Source organism: Leopardus geoffroyi, chromosome B1 (genome assembly GCF_018350155.1).
Source record: "Leopardus geoffroyi isolate Oge1 chromosome B1, O.geoffroyi_Oge1_pat1.0, whole genome shotgun sequence".
Lineage (NCBI taxonomy): Eukaryota > Metazoa > Chordata > Mammalia > Carnivora > Felidae > Leopardus > Leopardus geoffroyi.
The window spans coordinates 51,182,637-51,203,242 of NC_059327.1; the positions used below are offsets into that span (position 1 = coordinate 51,182,637).

General features: G+C 40.8%; 2 protein-coding genes across 14 annotated transcripts in view; one reads left to right on the plus strand and one right to left on the minus strand.

Annotated features, from left to right (window-relative positions):
• Positions 1–20,606, plus strand: part of MSRA (methionine sulfoxide reductase A) — a 547,769-nt gene that overhangs the window by 517,731 nt on the left and 9,432 nt on the right. For all 12 annotated transcript variants that reach the window (XR_006708415.1, XM_045461958.1, XM_045461927.1 and 9 more), the window contains one exon: positions 17,952–18,004. Coding sequence is in view for 11 of the 12 variants with exons in the window: in XM_045461958.1 (XP_045317914.1) it covers positions 17,952–18,004 (53 nt within the window). In the remaining variant the exon portion in view is untranslated. The remainder of the gene's footprint in view (positions 1–17,951; positions 18,005–20,606) is intronic.
• On the minus strand, positions 1,443–10,169 carry LOC123589654 (serine protease 52-like). 2 transcript variants are annotated; one of them, XM_045462083.1, is made up of 3 exons: positions 9,249–10,169; positions 7,782–7,924; positions 1,443–3,435 (listed from the first exon to the last, which is right to left on the minus strand). In XM_045462083.1, the coding sequence occupies exons 1-3, from the start codon at positions 9,430–9,432 to the stop codon at positions 3,310–3,312; spliced, it is 453 nt and encodes a 150-aa protein (XP_045318039.1). In that variant the 5' UTR covers positions 9,433–10,169; the 3' UTR covers positions 1,443–3,309. The 2 variants fall into 2 exon arrangements, with proteins under 2 accessions (XP_045318039.1, XP_045318033.1); XM_045462077.1 differs by lacking the exon at positions 1,443–3,435 and adding an exon at positions 3,974–4,357.

The window sequence follows — 20,606 nt, forward strand, 5'->3', positions numbered from 1 at the left end:
AAATTAAAGGCAATCCCTACACCCCAGAGCTTGTTGAAATCATCCAAATTAGCCAATCCCAAACCTGCTTAGCTCACTTAGCCTGCTTCTCTCATTCCTTCTGGCAAAAGCCACAATAAAGTCTCTTGCCCACATTCTCCCTTTGTTCCTTCTGCATCTTCACCAGTCTTGTTGTTTCCCCATGTGATCCTATGTGATCCCCCCTCTTCTTCCAAACTGTAACAAACTGTCTTTTCAGTGACAGTCTTTCTGTTGACTTCCATATGTGAATAATGATGCTAATACCTCCATTTAAAAATAGGTGCATGTAGGGGCACCTGGGTGGCTCAGTCAGTTAAGCATCCAACTTCGGCTCAGGTTATGATCTCACCTTAATGAGTTCGAGCCCCACGTCAGGCTCTGTGCTGACATCTCAGAGCCTAGAGCCTGCTTTGGATTCTGTGTCTCCCTCTCTCTCTGCCCCTCTCTCACTCATGCTGTCTCTTCCTCTCAAAAATAAATAAACATTTAAAAAATTTTTTTAAATAAAATAAAAATAGATGCATGTAAAAACACCCAAATATTCCCCATTTCAAATTTTCAGGTTTCCCCTCTTTCCCCAGTCCTACCTTTTATATGAGAGACCTATAGAGGCTATAAATTCAATTTATACTGTATGTATGCAACCAATGGTACATTATGTATTATGTACCATTAGATTGGGGGTCTACATTGGCTCTGCAGTTACAAGAGGGAAGATACTTTTTGAATAGCAGACATAGATACTCTCTGGTTGTTTGACCACGGCTTAAGCCAAAAACCTAAAACCCTGAGTTTACTAATTTCTTTAAGCTTTATTCTAAGCAGTTAGCTTCCCTCTCCGCCCCTCCCACCTCACAGCCTACCCCATAGTCCTTGTGTTTCTCATTCTATTATAATGGTCAATTGCAGCAACATTTGATCTGCCAAAAGCTTGCTTTCAATAGTTACTTCATTCTAAGGTACTATAGGTGATAATTAACTTAGAACATGCTACAGACTACCTGTATCCTGTTTTCAAGTGGTAATAAAGCTATCAAGATCAGATATCAAATAAAATCCAAATTAGACATCTAATCCTTCTACTACTCAGGAGAGCAAAACACAAAACAGAAAAAGTTCATAAATGGAGCCACACTTATATTTTATGGTCAGCTGATTTAGACCAAGACACTAAAGCTGTTCAATTGGGGGGAAGGAAGAGCTTTTCAACTTAATTGGCTATATATATGGAAGAAATTAATCTTGATCCATATCACATCACACATGGAAATTATTTCAAGATGGATCACAGACCTAAACATTAAAGCTAAATAAATAAATCTAAATAAATAATAAATAAAATTATATATCTCTAAAAAGGGCACATAGTCAGTATAAAAGCAACTCCAATAACTCAATAATAAAAAGACAAACAATCCAAATTAAAAATGGGAAAAATACTTTAATAGGCATTTCGCAAAAAGAGTTATACAAATGGTTAGTAAGCATATGAAAACATTTTCAACCCCATTAGGGGGAAATGAGATACCACTTCACACCCACAGAATAGAGAAATTAAAAAGACTGATAATACCAAATGTTGGCAAAGATGTGGAGCCACTCGAATTCTCGTCTGTTACTTGGATTGCAGGGTGGACAATATAAAATAACTGTGATATTTACCTGGTAATTTCTCATAAAGTTAAATATACACCTATTCTATGACCCAGAAATTTTACATCTTGTTTACCCAACAGAAATGAAAACATATACACAGAAATATTTGTTACAAGACCCTTTGTAGTAGTATTTTCTTTATAATAGCCCCTAATTATAAGCAACTTATGTGTCCATCAAAATGGAATGCATAAATAAATTGCGGTACGGAATACTACTCTACAGTAATAAGGGGAGAGCTACAGATACATGCAACAACATAAACGAACCTCAAAAATATGTTAAGGTAAGGAAAACAGGCACAAAAAAAGTATATAACATGGTGTTCCATTTTTAAAAAAGTTCTATGACAGGAAAAACTAATACACACTGAAAGAACTGAAAGAAACCAGAATGGTGTTTGATCTGGTGGAAGGGAAAGAGGGTGGGAGTAAGTTGGGATTGGTAGGGGAAGGGCTTGGAGTGGTCTTTCTACGGTGGTGGAAATGCTCTATACCTTTATAGGGGTGTGGATTACATGGCTATAAGTATTATTAAAAACTTATCAAACTATAAAGTTAAGGTCAGGGCATGTCTCTCTATGTAAATTATACCTCAGTTTGAAGAAAAAAATTACTAGTTTGAACTCTTATTTCTTCTTTACGGAATTGGCAAAAATTGGAAAGTTTGACAACCTGCTTTGCAATGGAGGCTAAGCAGCCCTCTTCCAGCACACACTCCCTTTCATAGGATCCTGGCTGAGAGGCCAGGCTGTTTCAACTTCTCTGTCAGCCGCTGCCCTGAGCAGAGGGCACAACACTGTGACCTCTCAGTCTCTCCTAGACTCTACCTTCTGAACTTGAAGGCCAAATTGCTGTTACTTCTTTCACAAAAAAGAGGAAATTATTTGTAAACCTACCTTTCTCAGGAGCAGTAACCCATCTACTTGTAGTCGTATTTCCCTGCTTACCAACAGCCAAAAGTTTGGGGTAACACTGCAGTTTTGGCAAAACAGCTGTATATCAATTCTCTCTGCCCTCATCCACTGAAATGCTTCTTCACCTCACTCTCTCTAGATTCGGATGGTGGCCAACCTGTCCTGTTCTCATACAGCCAATGAAAGTCAGCAGAGAGAAACTTTTTTCATACTTTCTTTTCTTCCCTTTCAGAATGCATATGCAGAAAATATTTCTCCTTTTTGTTTTATTTTGTTGTTATTCATAGCTCAAGGAATTCTACTTAAGGCAAACTCATATAAAAACACCCATCTTTTTGAGTATATTTTTCCCTTTCTCTTCAAAAATGTGCTGAGTTGCCTAGAAAAGAATGCTACTTATCATGTCTTGCTTGGTTGGAAAAATTATGCTCATGACTGATTGCAAGAAGGATGGTCCGCCCACTCTTCCAGATGGTACAAAATGTCATCTTGGACTAAGTCAAACTTTCAGACAACTGTTTACTAGAATGGTAATTCCTTTGGTTCTGTGCTACCCCAGTATATTTATCATTCCCCCCCCCCCTTTTTTTTGCTTCAGGTTGAGTTTCTATTGTTTGCATTCAAAAGTGTCTTGACTACTACAACTCATTTAGCTATGTGTATCTTTACCACCTCTCTTTAGGACATTTCTACTTCAATGATTTCCTGATCCTCAATCATAGCATTGTTGCACATGATCTCTGAGAGCTCAAAGCAGTATTTACTGAGGCTCTGGACCAGGTGGTAGGTATGGAGGTGACAGGATCTTTCTGAAGACCAAATCTGTAGATCTCAAGGATTAGCTACAAATGAAGGGAGAGAGAAGAGTTGGAATGTTCCTTATTTCTAGAGCAAAAAAAAAAAAAAAAAAAAATGGGGAGCTGTCTACTCCTTTTGGAAAATGAAAGAATCTGTGGAAGGATACTTGTTTGTAAGAGAGAGAAGAATAGAAGTTATGTTTCAGAGACCCTTGGCATGCCCCTTTCCATGCAAAGGTGCTGCATCCAAACTTCTGAAGAGGCCTCAAGCTGAAATTGGTAAACTGCCTCCAAGTTCCAGGGGAATAATAGGCCATGTAGTAGATCCCAGGTACACTGTAAGCACTCCTATAGGTATATGACTATTTCAGGAACAACTAATAGTATGAGAACCCTCTGGACCCCACCCTTGATCTTACTCCACAAACTGAGGACACTTGTTTTTTTAATTTTTTTTTATTTTAAGGTTATGTATTTATTTAGAGAGAGAGAGAGAGCATGAGTGGGGTAGAGGCAGAGAGAGGGAAGACAGAGAATCCCAAGCAGGTTCCATGCTATCAGCACAGAGCCCAATGCAGGGCTCAAACTCACAAAATGTGAGATCATGACCTGAGCCAAAATCAAGAGTCGGACGTTTAAGAAACTGAGCCACCCAAGTGCCTTGAGGACACTTGGTTTTGAGGCAATACAGTGTTTAATCACAGGGTAGTAGAAGTATCACAAAATACAATAACAAGATGGCCCAAGGTGAGAGAAGCAAACTGTACCCGGAGTCTGGCTCATGCACATAGGGCTTTCCTGACATCGCGGTCTCTGTGTCAATCCATGACAGATAATTAGACACCTTCGTGTACACTCCAGGCAGTTTCTTCCGGCCACAGCCCACTCCCCAGCTGACAATGCCTAGTTGGTACCATATGCTTTGGTGGTTGTTTTTCTGGCAAACCAGAGGACTCCCACTGTCACCCTATGAGAGAAAAGTTGTTTGGGAGTGGAAGGGACAGTAGCGAATAACTTCTATAGCCTACTGAGGTGTGGGCAACTGGCATAAGGCAAAAAGCACTTATGGTCTTTTGACAAGGGAACAGTTTACGCTATCCAGCCACATGACTATGCTTCCCAGCTGCATGACTGTCAAAGTTGCAAACAATTTGGTCAAAAGCAATGGTAATGAATGACAATTTGATTTACAAAAATCAGTATCCATCATCATCATTATCATCTAGTCATATGGGTTCATTTTGATGTACCAAGAACTGGTTTTCTAATCCATTTTGCCTCCAAGCACTTTTGTTGTTTTTCAGAATTCTTCCAATTTCCCTCATACCTTTTTACTCTACATCTATTTTCAGCCAACCCATTTTGGTCTTTCTGTATTGTTCATAATTGCAAAAAGTAAAAAACAAACACAAAAGTCTAATATGCCTCATAATAGATCATTGGTTGAAGACAGCAGGCAAGCAAACTGATATATATAAAACACATATGATATAAAATGTGGTTCAAAGCATTACATTTTAAACAATTTACAAATTTTAAAATGTCACGAAAAAGATTGCCAAATAAGCACAAGTAAGGGGAACAGACATCATTGACATGAAACTTGAAGAATACATAATCTTTCAATGCCTTCAAATATTTGGGCCCATTTTTTAAATTTAAACTTTTATTGTTTAAATATAGTTGACATACAATGTCATATTAGTTTCAGGTGCACACCATAGTGATTCGATGATTATATGTGTTACACAATGCCATGATAAGTGTAGTTACCCTCTGTCACCATTTAACATTATTGCAGCACTATTCACTATATTCCCTATGCTATACTTTCCATCTCTGTGACTTATTAAATTCTACTGAAAATTATGTGTCTTCATCTAAAAAATTAGAAATCTCAGGTATGGAAAAAGAACATGAAGAATAGTCATAATTATACAAATAAATAAATTTATATATAAACACACACGTATGATTGTGTATAAAAAGAATATTTCAGGAGGTGCCTGGGTGGCTGAGTCAGTTAAACATCCAACTTTGGCTCAGATCATGTTTCATGGTTCATGAGTTCAAGCCCTGTGTCAGGCTCTGTGCTGACAGCTCAGAGTCTAGCTCCTACTTTGGATTCTGTGTCTCCCTCTCTCTCTGTCCCTTTCCACTTGCACTCTCCCTCTCTCTCTCTCTCTTTCTCTAAAAAATAAATGAACATTGAAACATATAAAAAATAATATTTCAGGAAATAAGGCAACACTGTAAAAATGGTTTCTCTGGAGAGTGAACAGGAAAACAAGTTTAAGATGTAAACTTCCTCTTCACTGTACTTCCAATTTGTACAATTCCAAATGACTTAAAAAACATTTCTCATTCCAGCCATACAGAGCCAACCCCTTAGTCAAATATAATTTTCCACATCCTTGAATATGCAAATATGAATACATCATTATTGTTTTACAGAAGTAGGTTTGGGTGGTACATATTGTTTCACAGCTTACAAAGATTTATTTTTGAAAATGTTAAGTGACACCCCAAATGTTGAAAAGAAGCACCATTCAACAATATGCCAAAAGTCCAAATCCAAAACAAAACAAAAAATGATATGGGTTTATTGGATTTTTTAAACCAGATTGTTATCATGAACAAATTGCTGTGCCCATCAACTTACTTTGAACCAAACTGTTCTTTACCAAATTCCTTGAAGTCATTGCTAAGTCCCATGACCTATCGCTAAAATAAAGAATTATAATCCCTTCTGTGGATATGAGGGGATGTATGTGAAAGATGTCAGGCAGAACAGCAATACAGTTAAGATTGTAAATTTCTGGAGCCAAACAGATCTTGGTTGAAACTCCAGGGAGAAGATTTAGCTGAGGGAATGTGAAAATTTTCTTCAGCATTTTAAGGCTCAGCTTTTATGCTGGTGATAATAGCTATCTTTCCTGCAATACAGCTGTCTGTATGGAAGGAAATGACAGCTGTGAAGCCCTGTGCACCATGATATATGGCAACCCTGTACTCAATGGTAGCTCCCTGCATTTCTGTGGCCATTGAACCAGCCAAATCTGTGCATGACCAGGCTGGGCTGCTAGATTTGGTGTCCTGTTTCCACTGGAACCCAAAAGATGGCTTCAATCTCAGAAGATAGTGTGCCTTCATTAGAATTCTGAGTCTGACATGTAACTTGTTCCTGTGTCGTCTGCAAGGCTGTCAGCTTCCCTGATCCTCAGTTTCCCCATCTGAAATAGGCCTGCTTCCTAGGGCTAGTTTGCAACACTTTCGTGTATTTGTGGAAGTGGTTAATGTGCTACTAAGCACTGAACATGCATAAGAGATGGTGATGGAGAGGGGTGCCTGGGTAGTCCAGTAGGTTAAGTGTCCAACTTTGGCTCAGGTCATGACTTCGGCTCAGGTCATGATCTCACGGTTCATGGGTTCGAGCCACGCATCGGGTTATGTGCTGACAGCTCGGAGCCTGGACCCTGCTTTGGATTTTGTGTCTCCCTCTTGCTATGCTCCTCCCCCACTCACATTGTGTCTCTCTCTCTCTCTCTCTCAAAAATAAAGATTAAAAAAAATTTAAAGAGATGGTGATGAAGAAAATTATATTTATAACATTTAGTATGACCATCATCTGCTCTGCATCATTTTAAGTGCTTTTGTGCATTGACTCACTTAAGTTTCACACTAGTCCTAAAAGGTAGAAACTCTTAATATTCCATTTTGCAGATGAATAAATCTGAAAAAGCACAGGCACAGAGGGAAGTCACAAGCAATAAGTAGAGGAGCTGAGAGGGGGGATCTAGGGGACCCTCCACCCCTAATCACTATCCCACAGAGTCTCCCTTTGGTTACAGAGCATCTGTACAGGGCTGAATAGCATCCCTCCCAAATTTATGTCCATATGGAACCTCAGAATGTGAGCTTATTTGGAAATAGGGCTTTTGCAAATGTAATTAGTTAAATTAAGATGAAGTTCTACTGGATTATGGTGGGTCCTAATCCGACAACTGAAATCCTTATAAGAAAACAAGAGATACACATACAAGGGAGAAGTCCATGTGAAGATGGGGGTAGTAACTGGAATGATGCACCTGCAAGCTAAGGAATGCCCCTGATTGCTGGAAACTACCAGAAGCAAGAAGAGGCAAAGAAATATCCTTCCCTAAAGCCTCCAGGGGGAACATGACTCTACCAATGCCTTGATTTTGGAACTCCAGTTTCCAAAACTGTGAGACAGTATATTTCTATTGTTTGAATCCACCCTGTTTGTGGTAATTTGTTATGGTAGCTTTAGGAAACTCATCCAGAAGAGGAAGAGGGGAGCCAATTATCCTGAAAATATTGGCCAGCCCTCTGTAGCGACCCTTCTCCAAGCAAGGGACAAGATCCATTACCTGGCAGGCGTCCTTCCCACCTTGAGGGCTCCCAGCACACAGCATGTTCCTAGTGAGTATAGGCACCTTATGGGAGCATGTTTCCCATTTGACCAGCTTGATGTTGACTTTTTGCAGCCGTGAAGTCGTATCTTGCATAGGAACTGACACAAAGAAGAAGCAGATGGGGAAAGGACCCTGAGCTCAAAGTGGTCCCTTTGGGTTGAGGTCAAACAGCCACCCACCATCATGTCTTTTCAGCTCAATAGCAAAGGAGCTACTGTGTGACCCAGAGAACTACCCAGATATGGAATTAGTGAGGAGAGAATTGAGAGGCATTCAGGAGACTCTCAAGCCTATCTTCTCTGAATCTAGAGCTCCTCACAGCTGGGTCTTTATTGGATCTCAGCCTGAGTGCACTCTTCTGCAGAAAGTGCCAACTCCAGGTACAGTCCTAAAAAGGTATTTCATTTAAATCCATAAGCACGTAAAGAGGACCCATTATGACAAATTCTGTCCAGGGGTCTATGGATCATAAAGATGGATTTGAATCATGTCAGGGCCTTTAACATGGAAGAGATGAACCTAACACCTAGAATGTTCACACCCTGAAGATGAGGACATTTCCCTTTTTTGTATATTGCTGAATTCCCAGAGCCTAGAACACTGCCTGGGTCATAGAAGAGGTTCAATGAATATGTGCTGAATAAAGCATGAAGAACTCTAAGAAGGTGGCCTTTTTTGAATTTCATGGAAAGCTTCCAAGGGTAATTCCCAATGAGGAATTCTAAAACAGCTCCAAGCTTTGGGACCATGTGGGAATCAGTGTACTGCCATCTGTGTGCCTACTTAGAAGAATGGCACTAAGATTTTTCTTCTGTTCTTTTGATTTTGGACACATTTACCAAGAATAATGACAAAAGGGCACCATTTTATGGGTTGGCAGGGCAAAATGGTGGAAGTAGGTTACAGATTAACTCTATAAGAACAAATTTATATTCAGTTTATCCCCTTCTTCTTGGCCTGGATCTGTGGTTTTCAAATATTTGGGCCAGCAAGCACTTTTCACAGGGGAGCAGAACTGACACCATCAACCGGAACAGAGTTGCTCTGCTGACATTAGTGTGGACTTCTTGCAGCCTAGTCAACTTTGCCACCCCTTTGCCCATTAATATGTTCCTCAAAATTCTCCCAAGTCATCCTTAGATTCTGAACACTTCTCCCTGGGTTATTACTGAGGCCCTGTTTAGGGTTTGTGTTCTATAATATGGACATAAAACTTGGTATAGGAGCCCAGAAAGGCCAAGGAAAGATGATTCACATGTTGACTGAGGAGAAGGTTCATCATGGGTTCTTAAATGAGAAACTGAAGTTTCCAAATCCACTAGACAGACTTCCCAGAGCTAGAAGAGCCTCCAGAGTTTTCTTTCTCATTGCCTACATCAACCAGAGTGCCATCTCCCATTGGGTTGGGCTATAGTAACTCACTGGTAATGCCCCATCCAGTCACCCAGCAGTTTCTCCATTTCTGTATGTCATTAACCTCTGACAGGCAGATGGGTACTTCCTTGACACCCAATTTAAATGGAGATTTGAGTAAGAGCAAAGCAATGTCATTATCCAAGAACCAGCTGTCAAAATAAGGGTGAATAATTGACTTGTCCACTTTCATCCTTGTCAAGTTCTTGGTATCAATGTTTCTTTCACCATGTATAACCTCCAAGCCAGATTTTATCTCAAAACAAAAGAAGGAGAAAAAAAGGTAAGTTATGGAAGGGCAAAAAAAAGGTGAGCCTTAAAAGAAAATAATTCCACCAATGCAAGGCTGTGATCCTGAGAGCTGGAGGGGTGGAGGCAGCTGGGGCCAGGTACTTGGGCCCTGACCAGGCAAAAGAAGACTGACTTGAGCTCCATTCTTGCACTGTTGCCAACCAGCTTTTGACTTGATGGCTTCTTGGGCAACTTCACTGGTAAATTTTATTAACAAATATCTGGAAGTCATACTATGCACAAGTAATTGAGGGACTTGATCTTTATTTGCAAGAAGGGGTAAACTAGCTATTAACAAACATCTGGGAAATTTCTCAAACATATTGATGTATAGACTTAAGGTAAGACAACATCTCAGGAGCTTCTGTCATGCAAACAGGACTGGTGCCCTGCCCTTGGGGACCAATCCTTTCTAGGATTCTCTGACTCTGTGGTTATTGTTAGCCTACTTTCTCCCCAAGTGGCATAAAATGCTTAGGAAAGTACTTTCCAGAGTTTTGGATCAGGACAACGTGCACTTGACAAGATGCTAGGAAGTCCAAGGAACATCTGTTCTGCCATTTGAGTCTCACACAATAAGGTGTAGAATATCCTAGGAGGAAATCAGTGTCTATCCCACCTGAAAAGTGTGATATTCAACCACACAGGCATATATTTAGCCTCCTGGTATTTTGTTCTGTAATTGACAAACCTGGATGGAGGTTCCAGGAGAATAATGAGCATGTAAGGACAAGTATTCTACCACATTGGTTAAAAAAAATCTGTTGGCAATACTTACTTATTTCTGTTTATGAAGCAATGGGCTGCGGTTAAAATCCACCACTCGCTGAGGATTGATCCTCCACAAAGATGTCTCCCTTGGTAAAGAATCCTCACCTGCCATGGAAAATCTATTATGTCTGCAGATACCCCACCTGTGATTTCCAAAATTTCTAACTTCTCAGGTTTGGTACTTGTTCTTTGGCCACATGTCCCTAAAAGCAGAAAGAAGGAAGAAGGACAAGAGATCTAGGGCCCAACAGTCAAGGTTGGTTGGTTTGGAAGAAATGTGAGTACAATGGCCCCTTCTTTTTGCCTCCCCAACACACAGTTAGCAAAGGCTTAGCCAAGTTAACATCAGATGGGAGATTCATCAAACAAAAATTATGTCTCTTATGCCTACCAAAGGCATTACAATTATAATAATGTGCTTATGGGAAGCAATGGCTGCTTCCTTCATTGTAGCATTGATTTTTGGAAGGGTCTCCCTCTGAGGGCTTGTGAGGAGGGAGACACAATCACAGACCTTGGACCTGAATCTTGCTATTGCATCTCAGTAAGGAAGCCCAGACAGAAACATTCATTTATTCAAACTTAGGCCTCAGCGTCCTCTGAAAAATAGGGCATTGGTGTGGTATCTTGGCATAGACAATAAAATCCTTCTCCTCAGCTCTAGACTCATATTTTCATGGCTTCTATACCTCGATGACATGGACACCAGAAATTCTACAGGCAAAGGGAAACTGATTAGCCCTTCCCTTCCTAACTGATTGCTCTCCTGCATTTCTTACTGTGATTAGTGGCACCATTTTTCACGTACTTTTAATTCTAAGGATTCCAACTGAACCTAGAAAGGAATAAAAATTTTGGCATTTCCTATGTGATAGGATTGTTTTGACATCATTTGGTGTTTTTCAAATGTCATTTGAGTAATGAGAAAAGTAAATATAAAATCTAAACTGTTGAGCACTTACTATTTGCCAGGCACCATTCTATTTTGCCTAAAACAATTTAATTTAACACGAACTCCATGAGATAACTGAAATTATTCTTGCCCATTTTAAAATATTTTTTTTCAACGTTGATTTATTTTTGGGACAGAGAGAGACAGAGCATGAACGGGGGAGGGGCAGAGAGAGAGGGAGACACAGAATCGGAAACAAGCTCCAGGCTCTGAGCCATTAGCCCAGAGCCCAACGCGGGGCTCGAACTCACGGACTGCGAGATCGTGACCTGGCTGAAGTCGGAAGCTTAACCGACTGCGCCACCCAGGCGCCCCTATTCTTGCCCATTTTAAAGGTGAGACAATAAAGGCAAGTGTAAGGGTTAGCACATCTGGCCAAGACCCAACAGCTAATATATAACTGAGCTAAGATTTGAACCGAGGCACTCTGGCTCCAAAGTCTGTTTTCATTACTATTAGGCAAACTGCCTTCAAAGTATTAACCATGCTTATGCATCAGAGAAAAGACAGTGACATTCAAAAATTTCCCCAGACAAGTATAATATGAAAGGTTATTCATATTATGAATTTAAAACCATCTCCACACCACACATCACTACCATCCGTATGTTACCATCACCAAACATCACCATAACCATACAACCCTGCCACCATACAACCCCACCACTACATATCCCCATCACATGTCCCCACATCACAGGTCACCATACCACACAACCCCACCACCACACAACCTGGCCATCACACAGCACACCATACAACCCCACCACCACATGTCCCCCCTGTCCCCCTCTTCATACTGCTCATTACCACTACATTTTACCACAACCAGTGCACATCACCACTGTTGCCAATCACCACCACTGCCACTGCTTATCTCTGCCTTTGGGTTTCTCTCCTCCAACTTTCCTGGCCCTTCAGCTCCCCAGAAGAGCCCTGCTCCTTCCTATCTCAGGGCTTTTCTCAATGCCTCTGCCAGAAGGACAGGCTACTCTCTCATCTGTCTTGCTCCTCTTTGCCTATTTAATTCCTGTGTGTCCCTCACATTTTAACTCAGTTATAATGTCCTTTTAGAAATCTTTCTTGCCTTTCAAGATTACATAAACTACCCTCAGTATAACTTTCTTTTCTGACACCCTCCCTTCCACACAGAACACTAACAACAGAAATAAAACATTTGTGAAACTTTCATCTAGATCTAAAGCCTAATTATCTATTCTTCTTGCTCACAGCTTTCATGGTATGTCTATATTTCAACAAAACCTATGCTCAATTATTCGAGAATATTATTTGGCTAAAATAATGGTATGTAGTTTGATGATTGCTAAGGTGAACATCAAACAGGTTGAGACACTATTTCTAAAGCATTGATCTTCAATTCTGTATGCACCTGCAAGGGAAGCTTTCTGGAGTACATGGAGAGAAGGTTTTACCTGGAGAGCTAAGTCTGATTGGTGGACAATAACTACCAATCTGCAGTACTCTATGTAAAACAAGTCTAAAGGTGCAGCTAAGCTCAATGGAAAAGAGGTCTATGACCTATCAATAGTTTTTGCTGAAGGTCTGAGAGCGTTGGATTGGCAGTAGGATACCAAACCAGGCTAGCATTAATAGATACCTTTAAATTTTAAATGGGCAAAAAATCATCTTAAACTTGGGGGAGAAAGTGCACAAAAATGCATGGCGTGAAACTGAGAAAGAACCAATATTAAAGATTACAGAATTGAGATTGAAAATTATCTGGCTAGATCTGAATACTGGACATGAACCATCAATATCAAACTCAACGAAGAATAGATATAAAGAAAGTATTACAAATCCAAATAGAAAAATAATAGATCCAAATCTCTAGATTGTGAAGGGAGACTTGGCTTGGAAGTTTTCATAAGAACATATCAACCATAAGATGCTGACAACATGATACAACTGCTAAGCTCTCTATCTCATAAATGATAGCATTTGGATGGTTGTTAGTCTGGGGCCACAAGGTGCAAGAATGACATTAACAAATGGAGTATATACAGAGGTGTGTGGCCAACATATTGAGAAGCCTTAGAAGGAACATAAAAAGAAAGAAGACTCAGATGGGCCTTCAGACTCTTGCAGGGTTTTCTTAAAGATGAGGCATCAGACTTGTTCAGATGCAGCATCAGTGGGTGGAAACAGGGTGGTTTAAAAAATCTTACAGAAGTAGAAAAATTCCTCCATATTGTTATATTCTACTTTGTTGGTAATTATGCAGATTTGAGGCTGACAAGGACCATCTGAGACCTGTGGATGTGAAATTCAGGAGAGCCCCTGGGAGCCCAATTGCATATTCTTTGTATTGGATATTTGTAAATTCTTTAATATAAAAATGAACTTTGTGGAATTTCTCTATAGTGAAACAGGCTACCTGTAGACTGTACTTGTTGTGATGAGCACTGAGTGTTGTATGGAAATGTTGAATTACTATATTTTTTGTACACCTGAAACTAATATTACATTGTATGTTAAGTAACTGGAATTTAAATAAAAACTTAAAAAAATAAAATGAGAGGATTCAATAAAATTATCTCTAGGATTCTTTCCAGTTCTAAAACACTGTACTTTTATAGTTCAAAATGGTGACAGGGAAATACTTTTACTTGAATTACATTAGGTAAAAATGTCATCTTTACTTAAATTCTTCTAAACCATACATTTTAACCATCTTCTTCTGAATTTTTCCTTAATATATTATTTCAGTTACATTTTAAATGCTTTATTGATATTGATGTCAGGCTGACATTGGTCATGCAAACTGAAATATCAGTGTAATTACATAAGTCTCAGGCAAATGCAGAAATTTTCCCATATTTTCATATGCTAATGGCTCAACTTTGTTGAAAATTACCTAGAATTCAGACTGACTTGGAAAATAGGAGACCTGTGGTTGTGAATTTCAGGAAAGTCCCTGGGATCCCAAGTAATTGATATTTTTTGTTGATAAAGAACTAAATGAATTTTGGGGTCAGCACCACAGAGCAAAATTCCTGGTGGGGGTGTTCAGAAATATATCCTTGCAAGTCCCACCTGAATGAAATCACTTTAGATCCTAGATTTTTTCCACATGACTGGTTGATCCAGACCCAGAGATGTGACCAAACAGACTAAGATAAGAAAGTTTCATTTTAGCTTTTTACTCCAGTGTTTTCTCTCTGCCTGTACTATCAGGGTATCTCAAAAATAGTCTTTCCCCCTAAAGATTCCATTGATATGTTGTTGACTATGAGAGAAAGAGAATTACTGGAGAGACAGAACTCGTCAGCATAAAGCACTGTGTTCTTAGCATGAAAAGTTCCTGGCTCTGTCCAAGCTGGCAGGGCACCTGGTGCAGAGGGATGGAGGTAGGGTTTTGGAGTCAGAAGTTCTGAGTTGGTTTCATTGTTTGCTGGCTGTGTGACTTACAGCTACTGATTTAACATCTCTAAGCTTCAATGTTCTCATCTTTAATACAAAGGTAAGTATTAACATAGCCTGCTGCTGTGTTAATGTAACATTTCATGTAACATTGATTTATAGGGATGGCATTTGGCGTCATTCCACTCTGGGTCAAGGAGAAAGAGGTCTGAATTTTGCCCAAGATGCTTAATCAAATCTGGGGTCACCTCCCACCAAAGTTTTAGTGGGAGAATGCACGTGCTGTTGGTCTTCCTACATCAGTGGCCATTCTTAAACTCTTTTGCTGAATCCTCCTGTCCTTCCAAAACCCAAGGCTTAAGATCTTCAAACCACTTATCTTTTTTTGCACTTTAGCTAGAGTATCTTCTCCCAGCCATAACTTCAAATATCATCTTTATCCAGAATATCTCACATTTGACCCCTCAGACCTCTCCACTGAGCCCTCAACTCTTTTAACCAACTGTCCTACTCAATGTCTCATAAGAATATCTAAGAGACATCTTAAACTTGATGTGGCCCAAACTGAAATACTGACTTACCTGACCCCTGTCCAAATCTGCTTTCCCATAAGCCATCCACAGTTCAGTAAAAAGTACCTATATGCATCCATTTGCTTAGATGAGAATATCATCTAGCAGCTATCCTTGACCTCTTCTTTTCTCTGTCTTCTGACATCCAATGCATCAGCCAGTCCATTCAGGACTACCAAAAGATATCCAGAAACCAATCATTTCCCTTCATGCCTGCCACTATAAACCAATCCAGGCCATCATCCCCTCATGCTCACTAACCCAAGGCCTGCCCCTGCACACTCTATCCTCTGCAGCAGACAGTGTCTCTTCCTTAAGTACCTCTCATTTCTCACTTTTCTGTATAGACTCTCTGATGACTTCCCATTGTAACCAGAATAAAATCCAAAGTCCTTACTCTGCCTTTATGAGGCTTAGCATGATCTGGGCCCCACCAACCCCTCTTAACCCATCTCTCTTCAGTGCCCCCTTCCCATTCACTTTGCCCCAGCTACACGGGTCTATGTGCCTTCAAAACATACTGAGCTCATTCACTGCACAGGGCCTTTGCACTTGCTGTTACATCTGCTTGGAAATATGTCTCCTTCTCATCAGATGGGTCTTGACCCAAATCTTATCATCTCAGGAAGGCTTTCTGTGACCACTAGAACCATCTCAACAACCACCAGAGGCCTTCCATCATATAAGCCTATTTTCATGCTTCATACCATTTAGCAGGAACTAAAATTAACTTACTTATTTACTCATTTTATATGTTTAATATGTCCTTCTCCACACTACATAGTAAAACTGCAGGAAGGAAGGAAACAAGTATGTCATTCTCTGTTATAAACTGAGCTCCTGGGGGCACCTGGGGGGCTCAGGCAGTTAAGTGTCCAACTTCGGCTCAGGTCATGATCTCACTGTCTGTGAGTTCAAGCCCCGTGTCAGTCTCTGTGCTGACAGCTCAGAGCCTGGAGCCTGTTTCAGATTCTGTGTCTCCCTCTCTCTTCCCCTTCCCCACTCATTCTCTCTCTCTCTCTCTCTTTTCTCTCTCTCTCTCTCTCTCTCTCCTTCTCTCTCTCTCTCTCTCTCTCTCTCTCTCTCTCTGTAAAAAATAAATAAACATTAAAAAAATTAAACTGAACTCCTAAAACAACTCCTGGCACATGGTAGAGGTTTAATATTTGTCAGCCAACAACTGACTGAACAGAACACAAGTCTCCAGAAATTCTCAGGACCCAGAGAGATGAATCCATAGTAGCTATTAATACACTGCCTTTACTATAGTTATATCATGGTACTGTTTTGCATTAGGCAAGTTAGGCTCCACATGATGCTTTAGAATGCTTTAAAAGAGAAAGCAACCTGACTTGTGGTCTTAAAACTGCAGGATTTGGCTAGCTGGTATCTCCAGCTTGATGGCTGGTTACCCCTCTCAAAGGGTTTTCTTACATCAACCATTCACTATGGAAAACTCTGGGACCTAATGGAGACATAAAATATGCACACGCGTGCACGCACACACATACACACTCACCAGGCTCCTCCACATGTAACTTTAAAGTTGAAGGTGTTCTGGGAGCAATGATCTGAAAGTCTGGTCCAGGTGCCCCCTGCACCTAAGGGGCTTACTAAAAGTGCAGTTCCCTGGATCCCACCCAGAATTGTGGAACCAGAATCCTAGAACTTGACTTTTTGAACAAGTTGCCCAGGTGATTCTCCTGCCCCCACCCCCACCAAAGTGCAAGGGTCCTGGTGAGGCACAGACACAAGAACACCATGAGAAACCTACATGCTGGGGAGCTGTGTGCCTGGGGAAGCAGCAGGTTGACCAGGAGCAGAAGTACTGCTCTTCCATCCCTCCATCCTGTCATCAGCACTGGTCTTTACTCAAGCCGATGGAAAGCCTTCAAGTGATACTGTGCTGATTCAGTTCAGAGGGATTGAGTCTGGGCTTTGCTCTCTGTGCCTGCTATCTGACAGCCCAACCTGACCATTGAGGTCACAATTGAGCACCGGGTAGAACAGTCATGGTCCAGACAAGGCAACCAAGTGGCATCATGCATCCAGGACCTGATGATTTCTGTGAGCCATTTCTCTGGGATGTGGAGGTCAGTGTGGAACTGGGGGCCAGAGGCAGGATGGTGGGAGAACTTCACACCAGTTGGGCTCCTGCAAGTTGAGGCATCTCAGATTCTCTCAGATCTACTAATACATCAGGACAGGAGAGCTAAAGGCACTCCCCAGGAGAAAGGATTCAAGGCTTCTGGTCCAAACAGTCCAGATGATACAGCAGAGCAACGATAACTAAAGGACTCCTAAAGAAGAGAGCTCACATTACCAGTGGGACCTTAGGGGAGCTACTGAACTTTGAGCCTCAGATTACTCATCTGCAAAATGGACATAATAATGCATCGTTATATTGTTGGGAGGATTAATGAGATAATGTGTGTATCCTAGCACTGGGCTTGGCAAACACCAAGCCCATGGTTTTAATTCTCTACTAATTTCATCTCTACTAATGTCATCTCTACTAATTGCATCTCTACTGGCTTCCAGCAAAGGGAGGAACATTAACCAGCAGTGTCTATAAGCAAGACATGCATAAAGTACAGATCCATGCATAGATCAGCTGCAGGGTGGTTTTTGTTGATGCAGTCTATTCATTTGTTCAGTAGGTTAGCTAGCACTTTATGGGACATGTTCCACATGCCAGGCTTAGAGGATGATGCAAAAACGAACATTATTTGTTCTGTCTCGTAGAAGCACATGCCCAACTGGGAGAGACCTGTGACCAAAGACAACAACACAGTGGAGTAAGTGTATCACCGTGAGCTATGGAGGGGCACCCAACCCAGTCTGGGAGGAGCATGTGTATGTGGTGGGTGGGAGAAAGAGGTTATTAGGGAAGATTCTCTAGATGAAATAGGCCCTGTCTGGGCCAAGTCAATCTACAAAGAGAAACGGTTTTAGAGGAGGGCAGAGAGGCATTTGTTATGGATAGAATGGTGTCCTTCAAAAATTCTTCTTTTGAAGTCCTAAACCTTAGTACCTCAGATTGTGCCTTTATTTGGAAATAGGGTCATTGCAGATACACTTAGTTAAGATGATGTCTTCCTGGAGCAGGGTTGGCCCCTAATGCCATATGACTGGTGTCCTTATGAAAAGGAAAAATTTGGATACAGAGAGAGAGAGAGACAGAGAGAAAGAGAGAAAGAGGGAGGGAGGGAGGGAGAATGCCACATGAAGATTGGATTTAGACTGCCACAATTCAAGGAACTACTGCTTCCAAGGGAGTATGGCCTCCTGATACATTGATTTTGGACTTCTGGCCTCTAGAGCTCCAGAACAATTTCTGTTGTTCTAAACCACCCAGTTTGTGGTACTTTTTATGGCAGTCCTAGGAAAGTAATGATGGCATTCTACATGGGCAGAAAACATTTGCAAACATATGAAGGTGTGTGGGACCTATAGGAACTTTTAAGTCAAAACATATATAATTGCTGTTTTTCTAGCTCCAAAATATTGGCAATTTCAAAAGGTCCAAACTAAAATATTGAGTTGGAATAATGTACAAGTTTAAGCAGGAGACAGAGGTTAATTTATTGAACAAAGCTCAAATCTGAATCAACAGCCACTTAGTAATTCTCATGAGTGATCACCATGGATGTGACAGCTATGTGGCGGACAGCATTATTCCTAAAGACCTGCAAGGCAGCGATAGAGATAAACATTTTCCAAAATTGTATACATAATGGATTTCCATTTCAGGGGAAGTGACTATGGGGACTGTTCTTTTCCTAGCTGTTTTGAGGCTTTAAAATTTATCTTTTTTTTTTTAATTATTTAAAAAAAATTTTTTTCAACGTTTATTTATTTTTGGGACAGAGAGAGACAGAGCATGAATGGGGGAGGGGCAGAGAGAGAGGGAGACACAGAATTGGAAGCAGGCTCCAGGCTCTGAGCTATCAGCCCAGAGCCTGACGCAGGGCTCGAACTCACGGACCGCGAGATCGTGACCTGGCTGAAGTCGGACGCTTAACCGACTGCGCCACCCAGGCGCCCCTAAAATTTATCTTTAAAACTCTTGGAAATATCCTGTCAGAATAAGCAAAAGGCAGATGAAATATTAAGAAGTTCATGTTATTGGGTATAGACTTTTCACACAACAAGCATTTCCAATACTTCTCATAGCTGTAAGCAAAGCATCAGAATTCACCCACTTAGCTCATATTTTTCTATGCCAGGAAGGGGGCTGAAATGGGGAAGCTTTCTCATTGCTGTGCTTTGGAAAACAGCGTGGAGTTTCACTAAGGCTGTAAATGCATACTTTGGGGGCACTGGAAAGCATGTGTTCATATGAGGTGGAAGAGAGCAGAGATAAAGAATTTCCAGTGTCACTCACAATCCTGCCTAGCTTAACCACAATGCTTCTATGGCTGGTCCCAGAGTCCAGAATGGGAAACACAGCATATGCATTATCTTCATTCGGACCCTAAAGAATCCCCAAATCTCCCAGCACATCAATGGATGAATTCACACTTTTATCAAAACACCTTTGTATGAAGACATGCGTCCACACTAAAATCTCACAATGTTTATGGTCACTTTATTCATAATTGCTAAAAACTGGTAACAACCTACATGTCCATCATTGGGTGAATGGATAAATAGTGGTACATCCAGACAAAAGCACTACTCTTCAACCATGGAGGAACAAATATAGATACATGCAGCAACACGAATCTCAAATACATTATGCTAAGTGGAAAAGCAACTGCATTCGGTATGATGCCATTTAGATGGCATTCTAAAATGACAAACAACAGGCACAAAGAATACATCAGTTGTTGCCAGGAGCTGAGGTTTGGGGGAGAGGATGGGTTCCCAGGAGCATGGGAAACATTTGGGGGGCGGGTAGGAAGTTTCTATGTCTGCATCGTGGTAGTGATTACACAGACATTTGAATTTGTCAAGATTCTTAATTTAAAATTTTTTTTAGTGTTTATTTATTTTGAGAGAGAGACAGGATGCAAGTAGGGTAGGGACAGAGAGAGAGACACTGAATCTGAAGCAGGTTCCAGGCTCTGAGCTGTCAGCATGTCAGATCATGACCTGAGCCGAAGTCTGATGCTTAACTGACTGAGCCACCCAGGCGCCCAAGATTCTTAATTTTTTTTTAAGTTTTATTTCTTCATTTTGTGAGAGAAAGAGAGAGAGAGAGAGAGTCTGGGAAGGGCAGAGAGGGAGAGAATCTCAAGCAGGTTCTGTGCTGTCAGTGCAGAGCCCGATGTTGGGCTCGAACTCATGAACCATGAGATCTTGACCTGAGCTGAAATCAAGAATCGCACACTCAGCCTACTGAGCCACCTAGGTGCCCCTGTATTTGTCAGGATTCTTAATACCATACACCTTAAA

What these genes read in the sequence shown, in the direction of transcription:
- LOC123589654 (XM_045462077.1), bottom strand. Translation starts at nt 9,432, where the DNA reads ATGAAAGTGGACAAGTCAATTATTCACCCTTATTTTGACAGCTGGTTC. An exon ending in GACTGGATGGGGCATTACCA is followed by an intron (nt 7,925 to 9,248) that starts GTGAGTTACTAT and finishes TCTTTGTGTCAG; the next exon opens with TTCCTATGCAAGATACGACT. An exon ending in GTGGGAAGGACGCCTGCCAG is followed by an intron (nt 4,358 to 7,781) that starts GTAATGGATCTT and finishes TTTCTCTCATAG; the next exon opens with GGTGACAGTGGGAGTCCTCT.